Source organism: Puma concolor, chromosome C1 (assembly GCF_028749965.1).
Source record: "Puma concolor isolate L17-30 chromosome C1, mPumCon1.1.hap2, whole genome shotgun sequence".
Lineage (NCBI taxonomy): Eukaryota > Metazoa > Chordata > Mammalia > Carnivora > Felidae > Puma > Puma concolor.
The window spans coordinates 4,264,677-4,285,125 of record NC_141674.1 but is presented as its reverse complement, the minus strand read 5'-3'; the positions used below and the strand labels follow the sequence as shown (position 1 = coordinate 4,285,125).

At 61.3% G+C, this 20,449-nt stretch overlaps 1 protein-coding gene and 1 long non-coding RNA gene across 11 annotated transcripts in view; one reads left to right on the top strand and one right to left on the bottom strand.

The window, feature by feature from the left end:
• Positions 1 to 484: 484 nt before the first annotated feature.
• Positions 485 to 20,449, top strand: part of PLEKHG5 (pleckstrin homology and RhoGEF domain containing G5) — a 36,175-nt gene continuing 16,210 nt past the window's right edge. For 2 of the 8 annotated variants that reach the window (XM_086715527.1, XM_086715528.1), the window contains exon 1: positions 19,331 to 19,478. In XM_086715527.1, the coding sequence (XP_086571653.1) occupies positions 19,377 to 19,478 (102 nt within the window). In that variant the 5' untranslated portion in view covers positions 19,331 to 19,376. Of the gene's footprint in view, positions 664 to 8,555; positions 8,700 to 8,841; positions 8,861 to 9,212; positions 9,232 to 9,561; positions 9,639 to 13,811; positions 14,104 to 14,944; positions 15,054 to 19,330; positions 19,479 to 20,449 lie in introns of those variants that run through there. The other 6 variants (XM_086715526.1, XM_086715529.1, XM_086715530.1 and 3 more) reach the window with 6 other exon arrangements.
• Positions 11,928 to 19,680, bottom strand: LOC147577740 (uncharacterized). 3 transcript variants are annotated; one of them, XR_015254406.1, is made up of 4 exons: positions 19,624 to 19,680; positions 17,282 to 17,400; positions 13,385 to 13,562; positions 11,928 to 12,234 (listed from the first exon to the last, which is right to left on the bottom strand). It is a non-coding gene; the product is annotated as an uncharacterized LOC147577740 (long non-coding RNA). The 3 variants fall into 3 exon arrangements; XR_015254407.1 differs by lacking the exons at positions 17,282 to 17,400; positions 19,624 to 19,680 and adding an exon at positions 14,790 to 14,846; XR_015254408.1 differs by lacking the exons at positions 17,282 to 17,400; positions 19,624 to 19,680 and adding an exon at positions 14,050 to 14,755.

Below are 20,449 nucleotides of genomic sequence, written 5' to 3'. Positions count from 1 at the left end.
AGCCGTCCCATAGCACCCCCATGGGTGCTTGCACTCCTCATTGAGAGATCCTACGGGCCCCAGCTAGGGCTGGGGGCTGGGGTCAGAAGTCAGGGGTGGGGGGGGCTGGAATTGCTTCTGGGGCAGCACATTTTTCTCCTCTGAAAATTTATCTTCGCAAAGAGACCACGGAACAATTGCAGTCTTTTCCGGGCTTCTGCCGTCCCCAGACGGCCTGCCCATCCCCTTGGTGGGGGCTCCGAGGGGGCCGGGAAGTTGAAATTTGTAAAATGTCTGTAGGAGGGGAAGAAAGGCGCTTTGTGTGGGGCCGGGGCCCTGGCCATTGGTCAGCTCCAAGGCCCCCAGATGCTCCCAGCATGCTCCCTTCCCAGGGGAGGGCCGTGCTTGCCGGCCCAAGGCCAGCCCAGGGTCCCTGCAGCCCCTCCACAGCCCCTGTACTCGCTGTGTCCAGGCCTCGGGGACCTGGGTCCCCGGGGCCACCCAGCCTCTGAGGGCACGGGCCTGGTGGGGGAGCCCCCTCGGGCCTCAGCATGTTTCTCTACTGGAAGAAGCGGGGCGCCTACGAGCTGGAGGCCCTGCCTGGTGCCCTGGCCGAGCTGGAGCTTGGGGCCGTGGAGCGTTTCTCCTGGAGCTCCACCCTGGACATCATTGAAGACCTCGGGGGTAGGTACGGGCCCACTTTCCCGGGAGGGCTTTCGGGAGCCTCTGACACCCAATCCACCTGGCCACCTCCCTCTGGTCAGGGCCTGTGGCCCGCTTACCACGTACATGTTACTCTTGGTCACGTACTCGGCAGTGGTGTGGAGGCCAGAGCCCCTCCTGAGAGCCGCTGCTGGTGGAGGAGAGGGGCCCGAGGACCCTGGGAGCCATAGGAGAGGTGAGGGCGGGCCAAGGAGCTTCTCCTTCCTGGGGCCTTGCCTGACAGGCATGTGGGCCCCACGCCTGGGCCTGGAGCAGGGCAGCTAGAGCGGAGGACAGCGGCGACCAGTGCCGGCCTTCGAGCCTGGGTTCTGCTTCTGTCCTCTGCCTCCGAGATCAAGGCCATGTGGTAGGATGAATCCTTCTGGAATTTGTATGGTCAAGGCCCCGGGACATGTGTCCACGCAGACGAGGAAAAGAAGCATAGAGAGATTAAGCTTCCCAAGAGACAGGACAGGTAGTGGGGGTGCTGGGCCCCACAGCCTGCGCTTGGATGCCCACATGGCCACTTCCTTTCTCAGAAGTGAGATGTCAAGAAAGCCCTATGAGTGGGATGATGATGCCAGTGGCACCGTGGAGTGGCCGACGGGTGGTACGCACGGAGCACTTCAAAGCTCCACGTGGCCCAGGTCAAGGGCACTGTTACCTGCTGTTATTACTGCCATTATTTCATCAGAGCTCAACTAATCAGAGGTCCAGAAGAATATTCGGCTTCCGGGTGGCGACTCCAGTTCTGTGGGGTCTGGCCTACAAAAGCCGGGCCTCATCTCAGGCCCCAGGTGGTGACCTCCCCAGGTCACGGGCCCAGAGGAGCATGGGGAGTGATGGGCAGGCCTGTGGTCCACCGCAGAAGACCACGTGGGGCGTGGGTTCCACAAAGCTCGCTGGGAAATGCTCCTCCCAGAGAACGGATGTCTGGTGGGTATACATGACAGGTGTCCCGTGTGTTATCAGCCCCCTCACTGCTTCCAGTCCCACCAGCCGAAATGGATAGGAGCATGTGGCTGCTTGGAGGGGAGGGGCCCACCCAGACCCCGGGAGCACCGGGTACCTTCGGGGCACGTGCAGGAGACCGAGGGGGCAGGACAGTGTGAGGGAGAGCCTGTGCCACGAGGCAGGGTGTGGAGCAGGAGTTGGGGCAGGCAGTGTGTGGTTGTGGGCCAGCCTAGAGGCAAGCCCCCCTTTTCCTTCAGTCAGGCACTGTTCTGGAGCCAGAGGGTAGGCTGGGTGGAGCGGGGGGGGGGGGGGGGGGGAGTGAGCCTGGGGCGTGGGCTGTGGGAGTCCTGTCTGCTTGTACTGACTCACCTGGCAAGTTCCCATCCACCTGAGGCAGGTAAAGTGGCCGAGGTCCCAACAAGGGCTGGAGATGTGCCTGAGCTCATCCCGCCTGTCCCAGCCACAAGCCAGGCAGACCCAGCAGGGACTGTGTCCCCCACTCCTATTTGTTCTCTCTGTCCCCGTCTTCGAGAGGAGCCCAGACTTTGCTGCTGCTGGGGACCTCTGCCTGGGATGCCCTCGCCACTCAGCGTGGCTCCGGGGCACCGTCTGCGAAGCCCGCCCTCCCCGTGCCCGCCCCAGGCAGACCACCCCTCCCGCCTCTGGGATTCCATAGCCCACCGCAGCGCGCATCTGCTTCCAGCTCTGAGCCCCAGCAGCTAACACTTCGAGGGGACCTGCTCCTGGCATCTTCATGAGTACCCTTTGGGGCAGGGATGATTCTTTTTCTTTTTTTTTTTTAACATTTATTTTTGAGAGACAGAGAGAGGCAGAGCATGAGCAGGGGAGGGAGAGAGAGACACACACAGAGAATCCGAAGGAGGCTCCAGGCTCTGAGCTGTTTGTTAGCACAGAGCCCGACGAGGGGCCCGGACTCACGAACCGAACCGCAAGATCATGACCTGAGCCAAAGTCGGACGCTCAACCACCCAGGCGCCCCAGGGCAGGGATGATTCTTGATGTCCCCTTTACTCTGGAAGCAGGGTCCTGAGTGGCAGGGGGTGGGGAGGGTGGGGGGTGGGCGGGCACACAAGTCCCACCCTCACACAAGGCCTGCTCACAGCTGGGAGGGCGGCCCTGGCACACAGTGGGTGGTTCCAGGCGCGTGAGCAGACGTCGGGAGTGAGCCGAGGCAGGCTGGGTGGGTGAGCGGGCACACAGCTGTCTGTGTGGGCTCTGTCCTCTGCAGCCAGCTGGCCCCTGGCCTGGGCCCATCGGGGTGGGTGGTGAGCCGGGCGCCAGCACGGCCCCGTGATGGGGGTGGGACTCAGGCGCGGAGTGTGACCGTCCTGAATTGGAACCTCAAACGGGGTTCTGCAGCCCCGCTCCAATTTCTCCTCGGTCGCTCTCGGTTCCTCCAAGTCCGTGGTGGGCAAATGGGCAGGTGCCCACAGCAGCCTCAGCCGGAGGAAGTGGCTGGTGGCTCCAGGCCTGCGTGTTCTGTCCACATGGTTTCTCTGGCCCCAGAAAGGAATTCTGAGTGGGTCCTCCCACCCCTTCTCACTGAGCCTGAGGAGTGTGGGCGTGCCCGGCAATGGTTGGGGTCTCCGGACTCCAGGAGATGAGGCCATCGATGGTTCTGGGCTTCAGGCAGGGGCAGCGTTGGAGGCCACGGTCCATGCTCCTTCTTCGAGCTGGGTCCCCTCTTGACCGCCCGACACCAAAATGCTCCACGGGGCTTTGGGGAGGGCACCACATGTCTTTCCTGGGCCACCTGTGATGCTCTGACCAGGGTAGGGAGTGACAGATGGTTTCTGGGGCCAGAAGCCAGGTGCCCGGGACATGCCCTCTGGCTCTAAGCCAGCTTTGGGCCAGATCAGGCCCTTCCACAGGCTGCCTGGTGAGGGGGCTTTATGCAGCCTATGGCGGCTGCCCCAGCAAGGACAGGCTCCCAAGAGGGCTGGGTCTGCGTGGGAGCGGGCATTTAAGGTCACAGCTGCTTCCTGGGAGGGGCAGCCTCTGCAGGGCCAGGCCTGGGTTTGGGAGGTGGTGGGCAGGAAAGGCATGGCCTCCTCGGGGCCGAAGGGTTCATTGAAGTGGGGGCTCACAGTGAGGGGTGTCTCTGAGGAATGAAAAAAAAGGTGGTTTCTTATATCCTCAGGCCAGCCTGGGGCCAGCTGGGAAAGGGGGCACTTATGTGACAACGGGGGCATGAATTCATGTGTGCCAGGTGCCATGGGGGCACCCTGGGGCAGTGCTGCCTAATGGTTAGGAGCCGAGACTTTGAGTCTTCAGCCTTACCACCCACACAGCTGTGTGACCTTGGGCGAGTCCCCCGATCCTCTGAGCCTCAGTTGCCCCGTCTGTAAAACAGGCAAATGATCGTACCTCCCTCTCCATTGTTTAGAACAGTGCTCTCCAGGGGCGCCTGGGTGGCTCAGTCCGTTAAGCGTCCAACTTCAGCTCTGGTCATGATCTCGCAGTTTGTGAGTTCAAGCCCCGTGTTGGGCTCTGTGCTGACAGCCAGGAGGAGCCTGGAGCCTGCTTCAGATTCTGTGTCTCCCTTCCTCTCTGGCCCTCCCCCACTCGTGCTCTGTCTCTCTCTCTCTCTCTCTGTCTCTCTCTCTCAAAAATAAATGAACATTAAAAAATTTAAAAAAAAAGAGCAGTGCTCTCCAATAGAGCTTTCATTGTTGCAATTTTCTTTTTTTTATTAAAAAAATCTCTTTTAACGTTTATTTATTTTTGAGAGAGAAAGAGAGACAGAGTGCGAGTAAGGGAGGGTCAGAGAGAGAGGGAGACACAGAACCCAAAGCAGGCTCCAGGCTCTGAGCTGTCCGCACAGAGCCCGACGTGGGGCTCGAACCCACAAACCGCGAGATCATGACCTGAGCCAAAGTCAGACACTTAACAGAGTGAGCCACAGAGGCGCCCCATCATTACAGTTTTCTAATAGCCACGCTAAAAAACAAAACAAAGACTAAAACCAACAACCAAAATTAATTTTAATGATCTTTTCATTTAACCCGGTGCATTCCAAACATTACCATCACAACTTGTAATCAACGTAAAAAATCATCAATGAGATTTTACACTCTTTTTCTTCCCCCCATGGAGTCTTCCAAGTCTGGTGTGTTTCACATGTCCAGCTCATCTCAACCTGGACTGGCCTCGTTGCAGGTGCCCGGGAGGCACAGACCGTGTGGCTGCCATTTGGGGTTAGATCACACCGCAGAGGGTTGGACAGTGAAAGGAGACCAGGTCTGGAAAGCCAAGAGCGCTGAGCAAGTCAGAGAGCCCTGTGCGGGCAGTTGCTCCTAAAGCCATTGGGTGGGGAGGAGAGGTCAAAAGTAATAGGTCATTTCAGAAGCCCATCCCAGGATAGTAGGATCTAGCAGGCAGAGAGTCATCTGGAATTTGGATATGTTGAGACACAGAGGCCTTGGAGAGTGGGGGGGACATCAGTAGACAGTGATGTGAAGGACGTGGCAGGGGGCAGAGGGAAAGAACCAGGAAGGGCAGGGCTGGGGTCAAAGCTCAGTTCCCTTGGGGTGGGGGGTGGGGGGCGCTGCTGTGAGGTCATAGGGAGTGGTAGCGATGGGGGTGGGGGGTGGAAGGGTGGGTGCCTGTTTAAGGCACATGCAGCTCGGGCCCTGGAGCCGTCAGGGATATGGGTCCAGAGCTGCCAGGCTCCTCTGGTTTGTCCATAGAAGCCAGAAATCCGGATTTTTATGTGAAATCTGACTTTTCAAAGCTGGCAACCAATTCAAATTCTTTTGAGGCACCGTGCTTGGCCAAACAAAACATGTCTGCCGGCCGGCTTCTGCCCAGGCGCCCTGTCGGCCAGTTGTGGTAGAGATCATGTTGGGAGAGACGCAAAGGCGGCATCCCATGACTAAGATAGGAGGTGGGGGGAGGGCTGGAGGGTGGGCCTGTGTGCCTGGCCGAGGGGGCCCCTGGCTTTCCAGGACGGAAGGAGCTGGAGGGGCCAGGAGGGCTGCTGGGCTGTCTCACACCCAGGGGGGCAGCCTCTGGCACTCTGGGTGCGGGGGGCAAGTTCAGGGTTCCACGTCTGCCTGAGGTTTGGCTCAGGAGTCGCAGCCAGACACCCACTCAGGGTGACTCAAATCAGAGGGGGTCCTACAGGAGCGAGCGGTGGAGACAGGCCCCTGGGAACTGTCCCACGGTCACGGGGCTGTCTTCTCCCCTCCCTCTCTGCTCTAGGGTCCTCCCCACTGACCAGCTGCTTCTATGGGTCCCCTCATTCTTGCTCTTCAACAATCACAGGGCTCTGCACCCACGCACACTGACTTCCCATGATCGCAGGGCTGCAGGGCTGCAGGGCCCCCCATGGGTATTGCCCGTCTCGATTCAGATTCTCAAGAGAGCAAATCCAATTGAATGGGCTAGGCCAGGTGGCCACCTCTGGCCTGATCTATGTCCAGGGTATGATGTCACCTGGTACAGTGTCCCCCTTACCAGGCCCACCCTTCCTCCAGGTTGTAAGTGGGCTGGCTTGCTGGGAGAGGAGCTCCCGGCAAGCCTGTGGTGGGGATGGCCTATGCCCGTGCTGAGCCCTCTCCAGGCCCCAGAAGCCCCTCTTACCGGGACCTTCACTGATTTTCCTGTGTTTGGGGTCTCTGGGAGAGAGAAGCACACCCACAGACCCCAGGAGGTTGCAGCTTTAGCACAGAGAAAGCTAGCCCCCAGGGGGGTGAAGAGCAAGCAGTCCAGAGAGGGGGTCTAGAAAACAGATGGAGCATCTCGAGAGAGCTGAAACCGGGGGCTCAGAGGCTAGAGAGTTCAGCCAGGTAGAGCCCCAGCGCCTGGAAGAACCAGGACAAAGAACTCCAGAACCACAAGTCAACAACTCAGCGGCAGCTGCGGGCGGATCAGGCTGTGCAGGGGCTGTGGCCTGACCCAGTCATGGCAGGACATAGAGAGCTGGGAAAGCAGTTCCAGAACGTTGTGGTGGAGGAAATAGCCCAGAGCCCCCAGAATTTAGAGCCAGAACCCAGAAGTCTTGGGGCAAAAGGTGTTAGAGCCTGACCCCAGGCCTGGAGTTATGACCCAGGGGACCTGAATTTGAGAACTCCCTTACAGGGCACAGGGAAAATACCCCCCAGTCCCCAATATGGCTGAGGGCCCCAGGTCCCCATGGAAACCCAGAGGGCAGAGGGGGGTGGGCAGGGCCCTCGGGACCCCTGACCCCCAGGGACTCTGTCAGGACAGGCCTTACTGGCCCTTTGTACAGCTGAGGCCACAGAGCTTCTGATGGGGAAACCAGAACTGTGTGCTTCTGTGAACCGAGTGAGCAGCACAGGCCTCAGTGCCCTGAGAATTACGGCAGGCGGGCCTGGCCCTCCTCAGAAGCCCCAGCTTCAACTGCACCAAGAGGAGACTGAGGCCCATGTGTCATTGGCGCCCTCATCCAAAAGCCTCAGGGCACCATTTAAGCCCTCAGGATAGATGCTTCCCGTAATCCCTCAGCCTCTTCCGGGAGAGCCCCCTCCCCACTGCATGCAGATGTACTATCCCTCAAAGGGCCCACGGGAGCTCCCCAAGGCTTGTCAGGGTCACTGATGGGTCCCCAGTGCCCAGCCTGGGGCTTGGCACGTGGTGGCCCCTCAGGGGACTCTCGATGTGTATTTGCTGAGTGAATCTAGAGAACCCAGAAGACCTGGACCAATCACACTTCCCTCTGCCAGGAGTCCTCAAGGGCAGGGGCTGGGTTCTGGTCACCTGTGAGTCCCCAGGGCTGGCCCACGTAAGGGATACATGCAGGAAGGCAGTACCCCACTCTGGCTGAGATGAGATGAGATGAGATGAGATGAGATGAGATGAGATGAGACGAGATGAGACGAGATGAGACGAGACGAGAGGCCAGGGGAGCCTTTGGGAGAGGGAATCCCAGCCCCACCAGAAACCGGATCTTCCACTCCTGGGTCGCATCCACGGAGGGCCTCCTGGCACTATCTAGCCCATGGGGTGCGGTCTAGACAGGCTTGGGAGCACCTTCAGTCCCTCGGGGCAGTGCTGGCCACCTCCCGAGGCTCCATTTCTGTAGTGCAAAGTGTTTGTAACCATTAAAGTGCTGTCCAGGTATCGAGTGATGCCATTTACATAAAGTACAAGACCAGGCAAAACTAACCGATGCAGTTAGAAGTCAGGACAGTGTCCTCCCCTTGTGGGGAGTTCCTGGCAGCCCCGCGGGGTGGGGGGTTGGGGAAGGGATGGGACGTCTGGGGGGCTGGTGATGCTCTGCTTCTTGAGCTGGGTATTGGTTATTTTGTGAAAATACATTTTGTGAACATTTATTGAGTTGTGCACTCCTGCACTTTTCTGTACATGTTCATACTTCCCAAAAGTTTTTAAAATGTTAAAATGTTAAAACAACAGTAGCCACCAAGCCCACTCCATTTGCGGAGTCCTACCCCTATCCGTGACAGCATTTCCCAATGCGGGTACTCTGCTGGGGGTGGGAGATGAAGGGCCAGAGAGCTGTTCCGACCTGCGTTCCTACCTACAGGAAGGTCCCATTTCCACTTAGATGGTAGCTTTCGGGCCAGGGGAAATGGCAAAGTTGTCTAAAATGCCTTCATTCCCACCTGCCAAGAGATTGAGAAAACGTCTCCTGAGCACCAGAGGTGTTTTCATGTGAGGTGTCTGGGAGGCTGAGGGTGTTGGGGAACGGGGGTGGGGGGGGGATTGCCTCGCACCCTTCCGGCGGACACCCCGCGTGGCAGGGTGCAGGCGCCGCTCAGCCAGGCGCAGAGTAAGCATAGCAGGGCGGGAGACGCGGGAGGCGGGGCGCGGCGCAGAGGGGCGGGGCGGCCCGCGGAGCCACGCCCCACGTAGGCGGGGTCTTCCGTCGGGCTCCTCCTGCCGCCCACCTGCCCCGCCCCGCCTCCCGCCGCCGAGGGTCCCGCGGCGGCGGCGCTCCGGCCTTTCCCCCGGCACCCGGCTGGCGCCCGTCCCCCGCCGCCGTCGCCCGCCCCGCCGGCCGGCCCGTGGCGCCCCCCCGCCCCGCCCGCCTCCCCGGCCGCTCGGCGCCTCCTCCATGGGTGAGTGCGGGGCCCCGGCCCGGCCCCGCCGAGCAGGCCTGCCGGTCGGCTGCCTCCGCGCCGGCTCGAGGAGGGGCGCGGGCGGGGGGCGCCGCGCGCAGGCGGGCCGGGCGGGGGGAGCGGGTGGGGGGGGGCAGGGCGCGCTCCTTCCCCTGCTCTGGGTAAGGCCTGCTCCCGGTGGGAGGTGGACGCCGGCCTCGGAATCAGGGCGGTGGGGTTCCAAACTCTGTCCCCTTGTTGGGGCCCGCTTTAGCAGCACCCCTTCCCCTGGCCCTGCACGCTGGCTGGCGCGGGCAGCCTGTCTGCCCCTTCCCTGCCCCCTCCGCTGCTGCACCCCAGCCCCTAGGAAGAGAGGCAGCTTGGAGGGGGCCAAATTCTGGGTCAAAGATGGACCGCGGGGTAAAGGGGACACCCCGGGCCTTTGAAGAGGAGTCCATCCACAGAGGCAGTGATGTGGAGGTCAGGGGGTCAGAAGGGACCGCGGACCCGGCAGCCCTCTGGGGATCCCCCAGGAAATCTGGAGCCCCGCAAGGTCACTGAGCTACCCCGCCCCCCACTAGTGGGACAGAGGGAGGGAACAGCTCATTTCCAAAGACGTTTTCTCCCCGTGGAATCTGGATAATTTCCCTGGGGAACTGCAACAAGAAAAGGGCTCTGCAAACAGATTCCCGTGCAGATAAGTTGGCATTTAAAAGAGAAAGGGACACTGAGCTCCTTTGAAGGGAGGATTGAGGAGACAGCTCCACCCATCCTCTAGTGTGGAGGCCACTGGGGCCCCAGGGCCCTCCTGGGTGCCCTGGCCTGGGGCGCAGCCTCCCTGGACCCCACCCGACTGATAACCCTCTGCTTCTCTCCTCTGCAGATGACCAGAGCCTGGCGGAGGAAAAGGGACTGCGCTGTCAGAACCCCAACTGCATGGACAAGGGGCGGGCAGCCAAGGTAGGGAGGCTGGAGGGCCTGGGTTGCCGGGGGCAGAGAGGACAGGGCTCCAACCCCCTCTCTATTCAGGCATGGATACCCACCGTGTCCTCTGGGTTCAAGGGTGGGCAGGGCCGCAGGGCGGCTTGTTTAAGAGGCCAAGGGGCCGCCCTTGGCTCAGAAACAGCAAAATGGAGGGGACTTCTGTAAGAACAGGGGGCAGGGGTACACCAAAGCCCTTTCCTGCACTGCAGTCCTTGTGGCCACCCTGAGGTGACAGGACCTGTGGCCCCATGTCACAGATGAGGAAGCTGAGACCCAGGAAGAGAAAGGACGCCCCGCCCCCCCTTCCCCCCCCCCCCCCCGCCCCCCAGCTCAGGCTGTGCTCCAGTGCCCAGCTGGCCCCCTTCCTGGAGCACTGGATCACTCTTCAGGCCTGGGCATGGGTCAGGGACACTTTGGGACTTGGTGAGAGTGAGGGTGCCATGGGAATGACAGAGGGAAGAAGGGACAAATTGGTCCTGAAGCGCCAGGCCTTGGGAGCCAGCAGCAGGGCAGAACAAGAGGGAGAATGATAAATATCGTCGCCGGGCACCTCTGTCCATTATGCGCCGGGCTTTGTGCCACATGCTCTCTGTGCCTTATGTGCTGTTTGTGGCAGCTCTGTTGGGCCGGCCTGCCTGCCCCCTTTTCCAGATGAAGATACCAAGGTTCAGAGAGGTCCTGTGACTTGGCTCAGGCCCCACAGCTCATGAGAGACCAAGCCAGGGCTCAAACCCAAGCGTGGCCCCTTCCAGCACGCATTTGAGTGACCATGGTAATGACTGCCAGCTCTTACTGTGTCAAGCTGGGGAGCTGAGGACTTGCTGTCTCCTCCTTCTGGCCTTCTGAGATCTGTCCTGTCGTTATTATTTATAGATGAGGAAACTGAGGCTCAGGGAGCTAATGGCTCACCCAAGGACACATGGCCAGGATACAGTAGAGCTGGGATTCGAACCCAGAGCCCAGCTCTGTGTAATGTCAGAACCTGTGTTCCTAACCACCGTGTAGCTCAGCTCTGCCAGCTGCAGGAAATTAAAAATGCCACCCTCCCACCCCCCCCCCCAGCTCCCTCTCCCACCCCCCCCAGCTCCCTCTCCCACCCCCCCCAGCTCCCTCTCCCACCCCCCCCCCAGCTCCCTCTCCCACCCCCCCCCAGCTCCCTCTCCCACCCCCCCCCAGCTCCCTCTCCCACCCCCCCCCCAGCTCCCTCTCCCACCCCCCCCCACCAGCTCCCTCTCCCACCCCCCTCCGCCCAGACACATGCTCATACATTCTGCACAGGAAGACCAGGTTAGAAGGAACACGGAGGACTGTTCTGGGGGCGGAGACAGGAGGGGGAGGCTTTCAGTTGCCGTGGTCACCGGGCAGGGGGGTGGCTGTGATGTCAGACACAATCTGCTGGCACGGATGGTGCCTGGCATTGGGGCTCTGGTGTTGGCTGGTTGCCTCTTTCCCAGATGGGGGCTCCTGGCAACAAACTGGCCTCAGCTACCCCCAACATACATCCTGCCAGGGGCCTGCAGAGCCCTGGGGCCCCTCCTTGGGTAGTTGCTCCTGGGGCAAGTCCCCGAGCTGCTGCAGGCAGGGGCAAGGGTAGGAGGGCTCGGACCACGTAGAGGTGAGGCCTGTGAGTTGAGAGCTGGTCTCAGCAAGTGGAGGCCCTCTGCAGCCTCCTGGTCCTAGCTCCAGCCCAGCCCCGCCCCGGCCTGCCTGGAACTCGGCATGACTGCCATGGGCCAGAGGGTCACCCAGACTGCCGTGGGAGACACGAGGCCCTGGCACTCGTAGGACCCACTTTAGGACAAATGGCACAGACTCACTTTGGGGCCAGGGATGCCTGAGTGATCAGAGAGGCAGGGGGGCCAGTCTTGCCAAGGGGTCGAGCAGGCTGAAGCAGAGAGCGAGAGAAGAGGCAAATGACATCCTGCTTTGCTGAGGAAGAGGAACAAAGAATGTCCTTGATGGTGACAATCACCACCACCGACCAAACGCACTTGTGCCCTAGGTGGGGTGTCGGGCCCTGATGCTTGTGTCACTGAACCCTCGAGAGCTCAGGAGGAAAGTGTTATTCTCGCATGACGTGAGGGAAATGAGGCTCAGAGAGGAAAGAGCTTTTGCCCACCTTGCACAGCATGGCCGGCAGAGCTGTTTCCGGAGGGGGATCAAGGGCCTCATTCTTGTTCTTCCCCAGCCACGCTCAGAAGGCTAGCAGGATAGGACTAGCTTTTTATTTATTTATTTATTTTATTTTTAAAATTTTTTTGATGTTTTTATTTATTTCTGAGACAGAGACAGAGCATGAGCAGGGGAGGGGCAGAGAGAGAGGGAGACACAGAATCCGAAGCAGGCTCCAGGCTCTGAGTTATTGGCACAGAGCCCGACGTGGGGCTCGAACTCACGAGCTGTGAGATCATGACCTGAGCTGAAGTCAGATGCCCAACCAACTGAGCCACCCAGGTGCCCCAGGACTAGCTTTTTAAAGGAGATGATGTCATTCATTCGTTCACCAAATGAGCTTGTAGCGTCTGCTGTGCAGGGCCCACTTCTAGGCCCAGGACCTCCTGGAGCGGACATCCTAGGAGGGGAGAAGTCAGCACTTGGGTTTGACAAGCCTGTCTCCAGGCTTTTTAAATTTCAGCCTGTCGTGGGTGCTGGGGCTTCTGAGATGAAGCAGCTGCCCCGCGCCTACCTCCTGCCCTGGAGGTTCCGGGGCACAGGCTCCTGGAGGAGGCTGCTGGCGTCCTGAGGAACGAGGAGGTGTGGAGATGGAGGGAAGCTGAGTGAGCAGAGGGGCAGGAGCCCCCCGAAGTCAGGGCCTCGGAGATCACAGGAGAGAAGTTGTACCCCTGCCCCTGCTCTGGATGAGGATGTGTAGAGTGGCTCCAAGGTCAAAGCCTACTCCTTTCCAGCTGTGTGACCCTGGGCAAGTCACTATACCTCTCTGATCTCCGTTTCTTCATCTGCAGACTGAGGCTTCTTGAGTTGTAGGTAGGATTAAACAGGGCTCAGATGTGAAGTGCTTGGCGTGGAGTGTGGCATGATGTAGGTTCAAGAGAATGCTAGCTGTTCATCCACCATGGAAGGGAAGAGAAACCCCTAGGCTTTGGGCGTGCCCTCCTTCCCCTCCCTGAGATCTGAGACCTCCCCAGATTCCAGCCCAGACCCCAGCCAACCCCACCCAGCATGGCAAATGTTTATGGCACATCTGTCCTGTCCCCGGGGCAGGTGGAGCTTGGAGTCTTGGGAGGGGTGGAGATGAAGGGAGTGTTTGTTCCCTCTCTCAAGGGGGGCCTGGTGATGATATAGTGAGTATCCAGCCCTCCTGCAGAGTAACCACAGGACAGATGGTGTCCGGACTCCCCAACTCCTCGCCGGGCCCCCTTGAGCTGGGTGATCTGGTCAAAGTCTGCAGGGCACTCCAGGTCACAAGGGGACATGGTAGAGGGCTTTCGCTGGCCCAGGGGACATTGGACCATCACTTCAGAGGGAACTGAAGACTCAAGGGTATTTATCCTGGAGATGGGACCCTCAGGGCATCATTCTCAAAGGTGATGCTTCTAGCAGCCACCACTCATGTATTCAGCACCTACTGTGTGCCAGGCCCTGCTTTCTATGCCTCCCCAAAGGGATCTCCTCTTGTCTTCACACCCTCCCTATGCCATAGGGACCACCCCATCTCCACATGAGCGATAGGATCCCATGAAGCAGGGGGGTAAGTGACTCACCAAGGCAAGGCCAGGACTTAAACCAGATCTGTCTGTCCTCAGAGCCTCCCATTTCTAAGGAGCTATCAGGAGGAAAGGGAGGTGACTTTTTCTGCTTGGCTCCAAGGGCCCAGGCAGGATGGGAAGTTTCCAACAGCTGAAGCTGCTCCCCAGTGTACAGGTTGTGAGCACCCCATTCCTAGAAGTATTCAAGCAGAGTGGACGTTGGATTTGATGACCTTAGAGTTCCCTGCCGGTTTAACAACAGGTTGTGAGGTGGCAGGGATGAGTCAGGGGGAGGTGTGTCTAGGGGAGTGGTGGCCAGCTGAAGACCAGCGGACACAGGGCAGAGGAAGGGGCGGATTTGAGATCCTTGTGGGGAAAGAATGGGCAGGATGTAGTGAATAATGGGAGAGGGAGTCACCTATTCTCCAGGGTGGTGCTCTGGGAGCGAGAGGTGGGAGGCCAGGGTGCCCTTGAGAATGGCCAGACTCTGGGGATTTCTGGGGGTGACTTTTAGATGCTGGTCAGCTGTAGGCAGGTGGCAGTCCAGTCTGCAGCTGGAGGAAGCGGCAGAACCAGAGTAGCAGGGCAAACGGAAGTCCTGGGCTTTGGCTAAGTCATTCTGGGGGCAGCGGGTGACGGCATGGGGCGCCAGGCCCGAGAGGCAGGGACGGAGGATCCACCATGTGTGATGTGGCCAAGATGAGCCGTCCTGGAGTGGACCCAGCCCCAGTGAGGTCAGTGCTGCCAAAGAGGGCAGAGCCTGCTAGGAAAGAGAACCGGCAGCCTAGAGGCCTTGGCCTGGTGACGGGCTTGTGGGAGGGGGTTCTAGGTTTGGAAAAACGCTGGTGGGCCTGAGCCCAAGATCGGCCCCAGGCCCACCCCGTAGTGATAGTTAGGGAAGGGGGTTGGTGTGCTGGGGCCAGTTCCTCTCGCAATACTCCTGTATCCTCGCCGGTATCGTCGTGCACTCCCCGCAACCCCCGTGCCCAGCGCGGAGTTATTCTGAACTTAGGCAGCCGGGAGAGGGAAGCTGGGAAGCACCAAAGGGCCGAATGGCCCCCTTTTCAGCCATGCCAGGCACGGGCTAGGGAAAAGGAGGGGGCACAGAGATAGGCGGGCCCGTTTCTCAGGCGCCGTGGACGGCACAGTTCAGAATCCAGCGGAAGCGAGCCTGGCTTGGGGCGATGCCCGGCCGGGCTCGGCCTGCGGGTCTCTGCGCCTGGACCCCCCGGGGCCTCCCTCTCTCAGGCCGGGACTGCTTCCCGCCGCGGGCCCTCGCCGGGGACCGGCGACCCCCCGTCTTCAAGCCCAGGTTAAAGCCTAGGGACTTGGAACTTCCCGCACATTTGTGAAGAGCCAGCCCCCTCGGGGACAGTGACGACCCCTCCCTCCCGGACCCGCAGCCCGGCCCCTAGATTACCCCCCAGCGCCGGCCGCGCTTCCTTCCCGGGCTCCCCGCGCTCCCCCTCGCCAGCCGGGCGCGCCGATGGTACGTCCCGGCCCGCCCAGGTGGTAGCGCCCGCGCCGGCCTACCGTAATTCCCCTACGTCCCGCGCCCCACGCCGGCTCAGAGCCGACTGAGCCCGCCCCGCGGCCCCGGTCCCCTTGGCTCTGCGCGCCCCTCGGGGCTTTGGCAGCCTTGGCCCGAGCCCCAGCCACAGGGGAGGAGACCCATGTCCCTAAGGTGAGTCTCAAGGGGAAGCTGGGGACGAGACGGGGCTGGGATCGGGACGGCTGTGGTTCCGGCGTCCAGGACTCCCCCCGAATTAATGGACAGAACCGGGAGTAAAGGGACCGACGCAGTCCCAGGGCTGCGGGGGGCGGGGGTGGGTATCGATGGGCTCCACTGGCTCTACCTCCATTTACTGAGGGTGGAATGGGCTCAAGCTCCCGCCCCCACCCCAGTGATTCTAGGGTGGGGTTGGCTCGGCGCTAGGGCAGTGTGGAGCCAATGGGGACCCCTCTCCGGTGTGAGGATTGTTGACTGGGCGAGAGGATCCTGGAGTGGGGCTTGGCGCGGGGTGGCTGGGAGGCTCGGGCGACCCTGCCCAATCTGGGCGTCCGAGAGTTGGTCCGAGGCGGAAAGTCGTTTCGAGGCCGGCAGGGGGCGCGCGAGTCTGAGCCTCAGGCAGCCTGGGCCGGCCGGGACCCGATTGGGGGAGGGGAGAGGGAGAAGACCCACGAACCTGGAGAGGCCTTGGCTTGCCTTGATGAAAGACGAAGAAATGGAGACCGAGGGGGTCCTGGGCCCTACAAATTCCCCAGTAACCTTCCCCAGGTTTGTGGGGCTGTAGGAGGATTTTACCGTTCTTCTGCCCTTTGACCAGGGTCCAGGCACATATTAAGGCCCAGGAGCCATCCCTAGGTAGAATATTCTAGAGAACTGGCCAGTGCCCTCTTTGCACAGATGGGCAAGGGCAGGGGTAGGTGGGACCCAGAAGCAGGTCTTCTGTAGCCCAGGCATGTGCCTTCTTCCTCATTCCCTCCCAGGGAGACTTTTATACAGTGCTGGAGAGAGAGGTATCAGGAGAAGGCACTGGCTTCGATGCTGGCATCTGAGGCTCCAGGACCTGGCACATTCGTGCAGGGACTGGGCAGGAGGTGAGGTTCACTGACCACAGCCTCTGCCTCTGTCCCTAAAACTGGGTCCCACCTGGACTGCTCCCTGGGGTGGTAGGGGCCTTGCTGACTTCTGGGGCCCACGTGGTTAGCCGGGCCTGCAGAGAGGTTCCCTGCATCCATCCAGCACAGGGCAGGGCCTCAGGGCAGGCTCTGCCTCCAGGTGGGCCCCAGAATCCAAGGACAAGGGGTGAGGCCCAGGCCTAGGGGAAGGGAGGGGCTGGGTGGGCTGTTTGGAGAGCAGCCTGGCAGAGTTGGCCCCACCCTGGCCGACCTGCTCAAACATGCAGCCTCCACCCTTGGATTTCCAAGGAGCTAGATGGGGCCTTGGGGCCAGTAGGCTCCCAGGGGAGCTCAGCCCGGATGGGGAGCCCCTGGGCAGTGGTGTCCCTCTAGCCAAGGTGCTCCAGGCTGGTTGTTGTGGGCAGAACATGGAGCTGGCCCCAGATCTATGGTCTCTCCTCCTAGACAGGGAGCTCCTCTGTCTCACCAAAGACCAGGCCGGGTCCCCCACCTGCTGTGGGGGTGGACTGCCCACAGTCCCCTGCTTTTCTGGGTTTGGGAGATGGTGCTGCCGCGGGGGAGCGGAAGGGGGGCTTCTGCCTTGGAGACTCCATTATTCATCAGCCCCAGCATCTGGTTTCTGGGTATCAGTTTCAACAAGCCAGTCCTGACTCATGAGCCTGGAGCTGGGGCTGGGCTGGAGAGGGGCCCCCTCCCCAGGGAACCAGGGCCGAGGACTCCTTTGTCCTGGGCATGGGCTATTTCAGCTCCCTCCTCTAGAGGAAGTGGGGACCCAGGAGTCTGTTGAGGCCTTCTCCCTCTCCTGGTGCGAGGGCCAGGGGCTCCTTTCCTCCCCTGACTCTGCAGCTTCCTTGACCCTCCTTCCCTCTCGGCCCTGGGGCACCAGGGCCCTGGCCTTCTGAGGAGCAGGCCCTCTGCCGTGGCTGGAGGAAGCAAGCAGCAGCATGACTGGGGAATGGCCAGGGCCTGGTCACTCAGGTGACCTCCGGTGACCTACCTGGCCCAGCCCCCGAGGTTTCTGCTTGATGTGACCTGCTAACCCCAGGCCAGTAGGATCCCCCTGAACTGGCTTTGGGACCTGCCCTGTTCCCAAGCCGGTAGAACTCAAGGCCCTGCTGTTAAACCACCACTTAGCTGGTCTCCATGCCCCCCACCCTGCCTGAGGCCCCTGGATAGTGGTCCAAAGCACAGGCATTCTTCTGTAGAAGACCTTTCTACAGAAGACCTTTGCACCTTTCCCCACTTTGCACCCGGGGCAAGCCACTTCACTTTTCCAAGCCTCAGTGTCCCCATCTGTTAAGTGGAGATGGTAACCATGCCTCTTCCTTTGAGAGTAGTGAGCAGGATACTGGCACAGGCCTGGCATTTGGGAGCGCTCAGCTGTCAGCCTGTAGGGCAGCAAGAACAGAGAATTTTTGGTAGAAACCACCGCCCAGGCCAGCAGGCCCGAGGTCACATTTGCTAGCAAAAAGCAGCAATCCTACGGTCAGGCAGCGGGGAGGGTTTTGTCGACCACTGGCAGCAGGAAGGGACACCCTGGCAGAGATCTTCCCTGCCCTCGTGGCCTTCTCTGGCATGAAGACCCTTCCTCTGCTTTCATCCATTTGTTCTCCTAGTCTACACTGAGCACCTGCTGGGTGGAGGGCGCCGTGTGGGCCAGACAGCTAAGGACCCTGGCCTCTGGAGAGGATATTCAAGTGGGGAGGGGTGGTCATCAAGAAGTGAACAAGGAAGTCAAACAATTTCAGGTAGTTTGAAATGCTTAGGAGGAAAGTTTAGTTCAAGAGGATTGGAAGTGAGACATGTATGTAAGGGGCTACTTATTTTGAGAGGAGGTTAAAGCCTTGTTGAGGAGGTGGCATTGAAGCCGGGATCCAGTGCCAGCCATGGCAAGATCAGGGGCACAGGGTTCCAGACAGAGAACACAGAGGTGCGGGTGCTGAGCTTGGTGAGTCGTGGGGATGGACGAGGCAGGAGACCACCATGAGGGACCTGCCGGGAGGTGAGGTCGGGGCTAGCCATATTGGGATTTTATTCTAAATTCCTGGAAGGTTTTAAGGGAGGAGCGAGGTGTCCAGGTTTTAGTTTTCAAAAGATCTATCTGCCTGTGGTGTGGACAGTGGATGGCTTGGGCTTTGGGAGTGGAGGTGGTCCTTGAAACTTCCTGATTGGAGTAAACTGCTGCCTCCTCACAGCCATCTTCAGAGACCCTGCCCTGTCCCCCCCCCCCCCCCATGGAGGAGGAGCTGTGTAGGGGATGGGTAGGGTGATGACATCATGTCCCCCCTGCAGCACCAGAGGTACTGAGATGGGGTCCCAAGGAGGCCATTCCAGAACAACAGAGTCAGGACTGGGTTTCAGTCCTGCCTGCAGTAGACTTTTGAGTCACTCCATAGTAGTGCCCGCCCCCCACCTCTTGGGAGTGAGTGTAATCTACAGCGGGGACCCCACCATCACCCCCCCCCCCCCAATCCTGGTCCCTCTAATCTAGTGCTCTGAAGAACGCCTCCCTGGCCGTGGGGCTGGTGGAAGGGACCCAGACCCAGCCTGGAGCAGCAGAGATCTGGGGGGAAAGCCGAGTTGGGCTCCCAGGTTTTCCCGATGCTCCGTCTCACCCAACTCCTGGGGGCTCCGGAAGATGTACCATCACTGCCCTTTGCACCCACGTGCCTGCCTATCGCTTGCCGCCTCCACCAGTGGTCGCCTGGAGCCCTCCGCTCCTCTGCCTTCACCGCTGGCCCGGGCAGTGGGAGCAGGGTCCCCCAGGCCCAGGCTCTGAGGCTGGGGTCTCCAGGACTGTGCCCGGGCGCCAGGGTGACGCTCCGGAGGGGCTCTGAGCGCTGGATGTGTGGCCCGGCCAGTTGGAGGTCAGAGCAGAGACAGGTGTCCCCGTTCTGCCCCCCACCCCCTTCTGCCACCAGCTTTCGGAGGGCTCCCTTGGGAGAGGGAGAAAGGGTCCCGGAGCTGAGGTTCTGAGGCGGGGTCTCCAGGACTGAAGGGAGGGGCCTTTGGGCCCCAGACGTCGGCGTTGGGGGTGGGGTGGAGGGCCGGGCGGAGCGGGGCGCCCGCGGGGCTGGGCGCGGGGTCGGGGCTCCGCAGCCGGGGCGGGCCCGGCCCGGGCGCCCTCGTCCTGGGAGCTCCCCGAGGCCCAGAGCAGGTCCGACGGGGACGCCCGAGCCCCGAACCTTTGCTCCGGGGGCGGGGCTGGGGTCGCAGCCGAGCCGCCCCGGGATGGCCGAGGCGGGCGGGGGCCCCGGGGTCCCGGCGCGCTCGGCCGGGGGCGGGCGCGGCCGCACAATGGCAGGAAGCGGAGCCCCGCGCTTTGTCCGGCGGGCGGCGCAGACCGCCGCTTCCTCCGGCCGCCATGGGGACGGGCCCCGGCGTCTCCGGGCGCCGCGCGGCCTCCAGGCCGGGCCCCGGGCTGCCCTGTCCGGCGGAGGGTCGCGCCCGCGACGGCGAAGGCCAGGTACGGGGTGTGGGCGGCGGGGCGGGGGTGCGCGCGACCGCCCGCCCCTGGGGATGTTTCCCCACCCTGCGACCGAAGGGCCCCGGGCGGCGAGGTGGCCCGCCAGCCCTTAGCCTTTTGTGTCTGGGGCTGCCTCCCGACTCACCTGTGGGTGCCAGGCCCTGCGCTGGGGCCCCAGCTCCCTGTCCTTCCTCCGTCCAGGCCCTGCCCACCCTCCCCCCATCCCCGCTCCAGCCTGTGGCTGGTGTGTGAGTGGGGAAGTCTGACTTCTGGTGCCCCATCCCCACCGTGCTCCCCAACGGGCCCCCTCTGTTATTCGTAAAGCTGGGGTCCATTCGCTGCCTTTGGAGGTGCTGGGTGATCCGGCTGTTCCCTCCGGTGGGCTCTCCTCTCGGTGGGTTGAGTCCCGGGAACTTTTTTCCTTGGACCCTGCTGCCCCTCCCCCACTGGCAGGGGTGGTGCCGCTCTCAGAGGGTGGCCGTGGTGGGCAACAAGGAGGTGGAGAATAGGCACCTCGGTCTGAGAGAAGGTCCAAGAGTCTGGCTTTGGGAAGGGGCTGCCCTGTTTTAGCGCAGGGGAGACCCTCGCTCCCAGAGGGAGCTGCGGACGTCCAGCAGTTTGGGGATGGAGGTACGAGAAGGGGCGGGGGAGCAGAGTCAGAGCAAGGGGCCTCTGCCCACCCCAGTCTGAGCCTCCCAGTTGGGCTTGTGGTTCTCTCTGGGGGCTCCTGGAAGCCGTCATCAACCAGACTCGTTGAATTAAGTAAAGAAACACCCACCTGGTTCAGATCCTGGGCCTGACCTCCACATGCCCCTGCTGTCCCTGAGCCTGGGGGCTGCTGGGGGGATGGAAGCAGAAGAGGTCACCACGGTGGAGGGGCACTGGCTCCCGTCACCATTAGTAGTGGTAGTAGTTACGGGTAGTAATGGCAGGAGGAGCAGTGGTGGTGTTCACCAGAGCCCAGCGCAGAG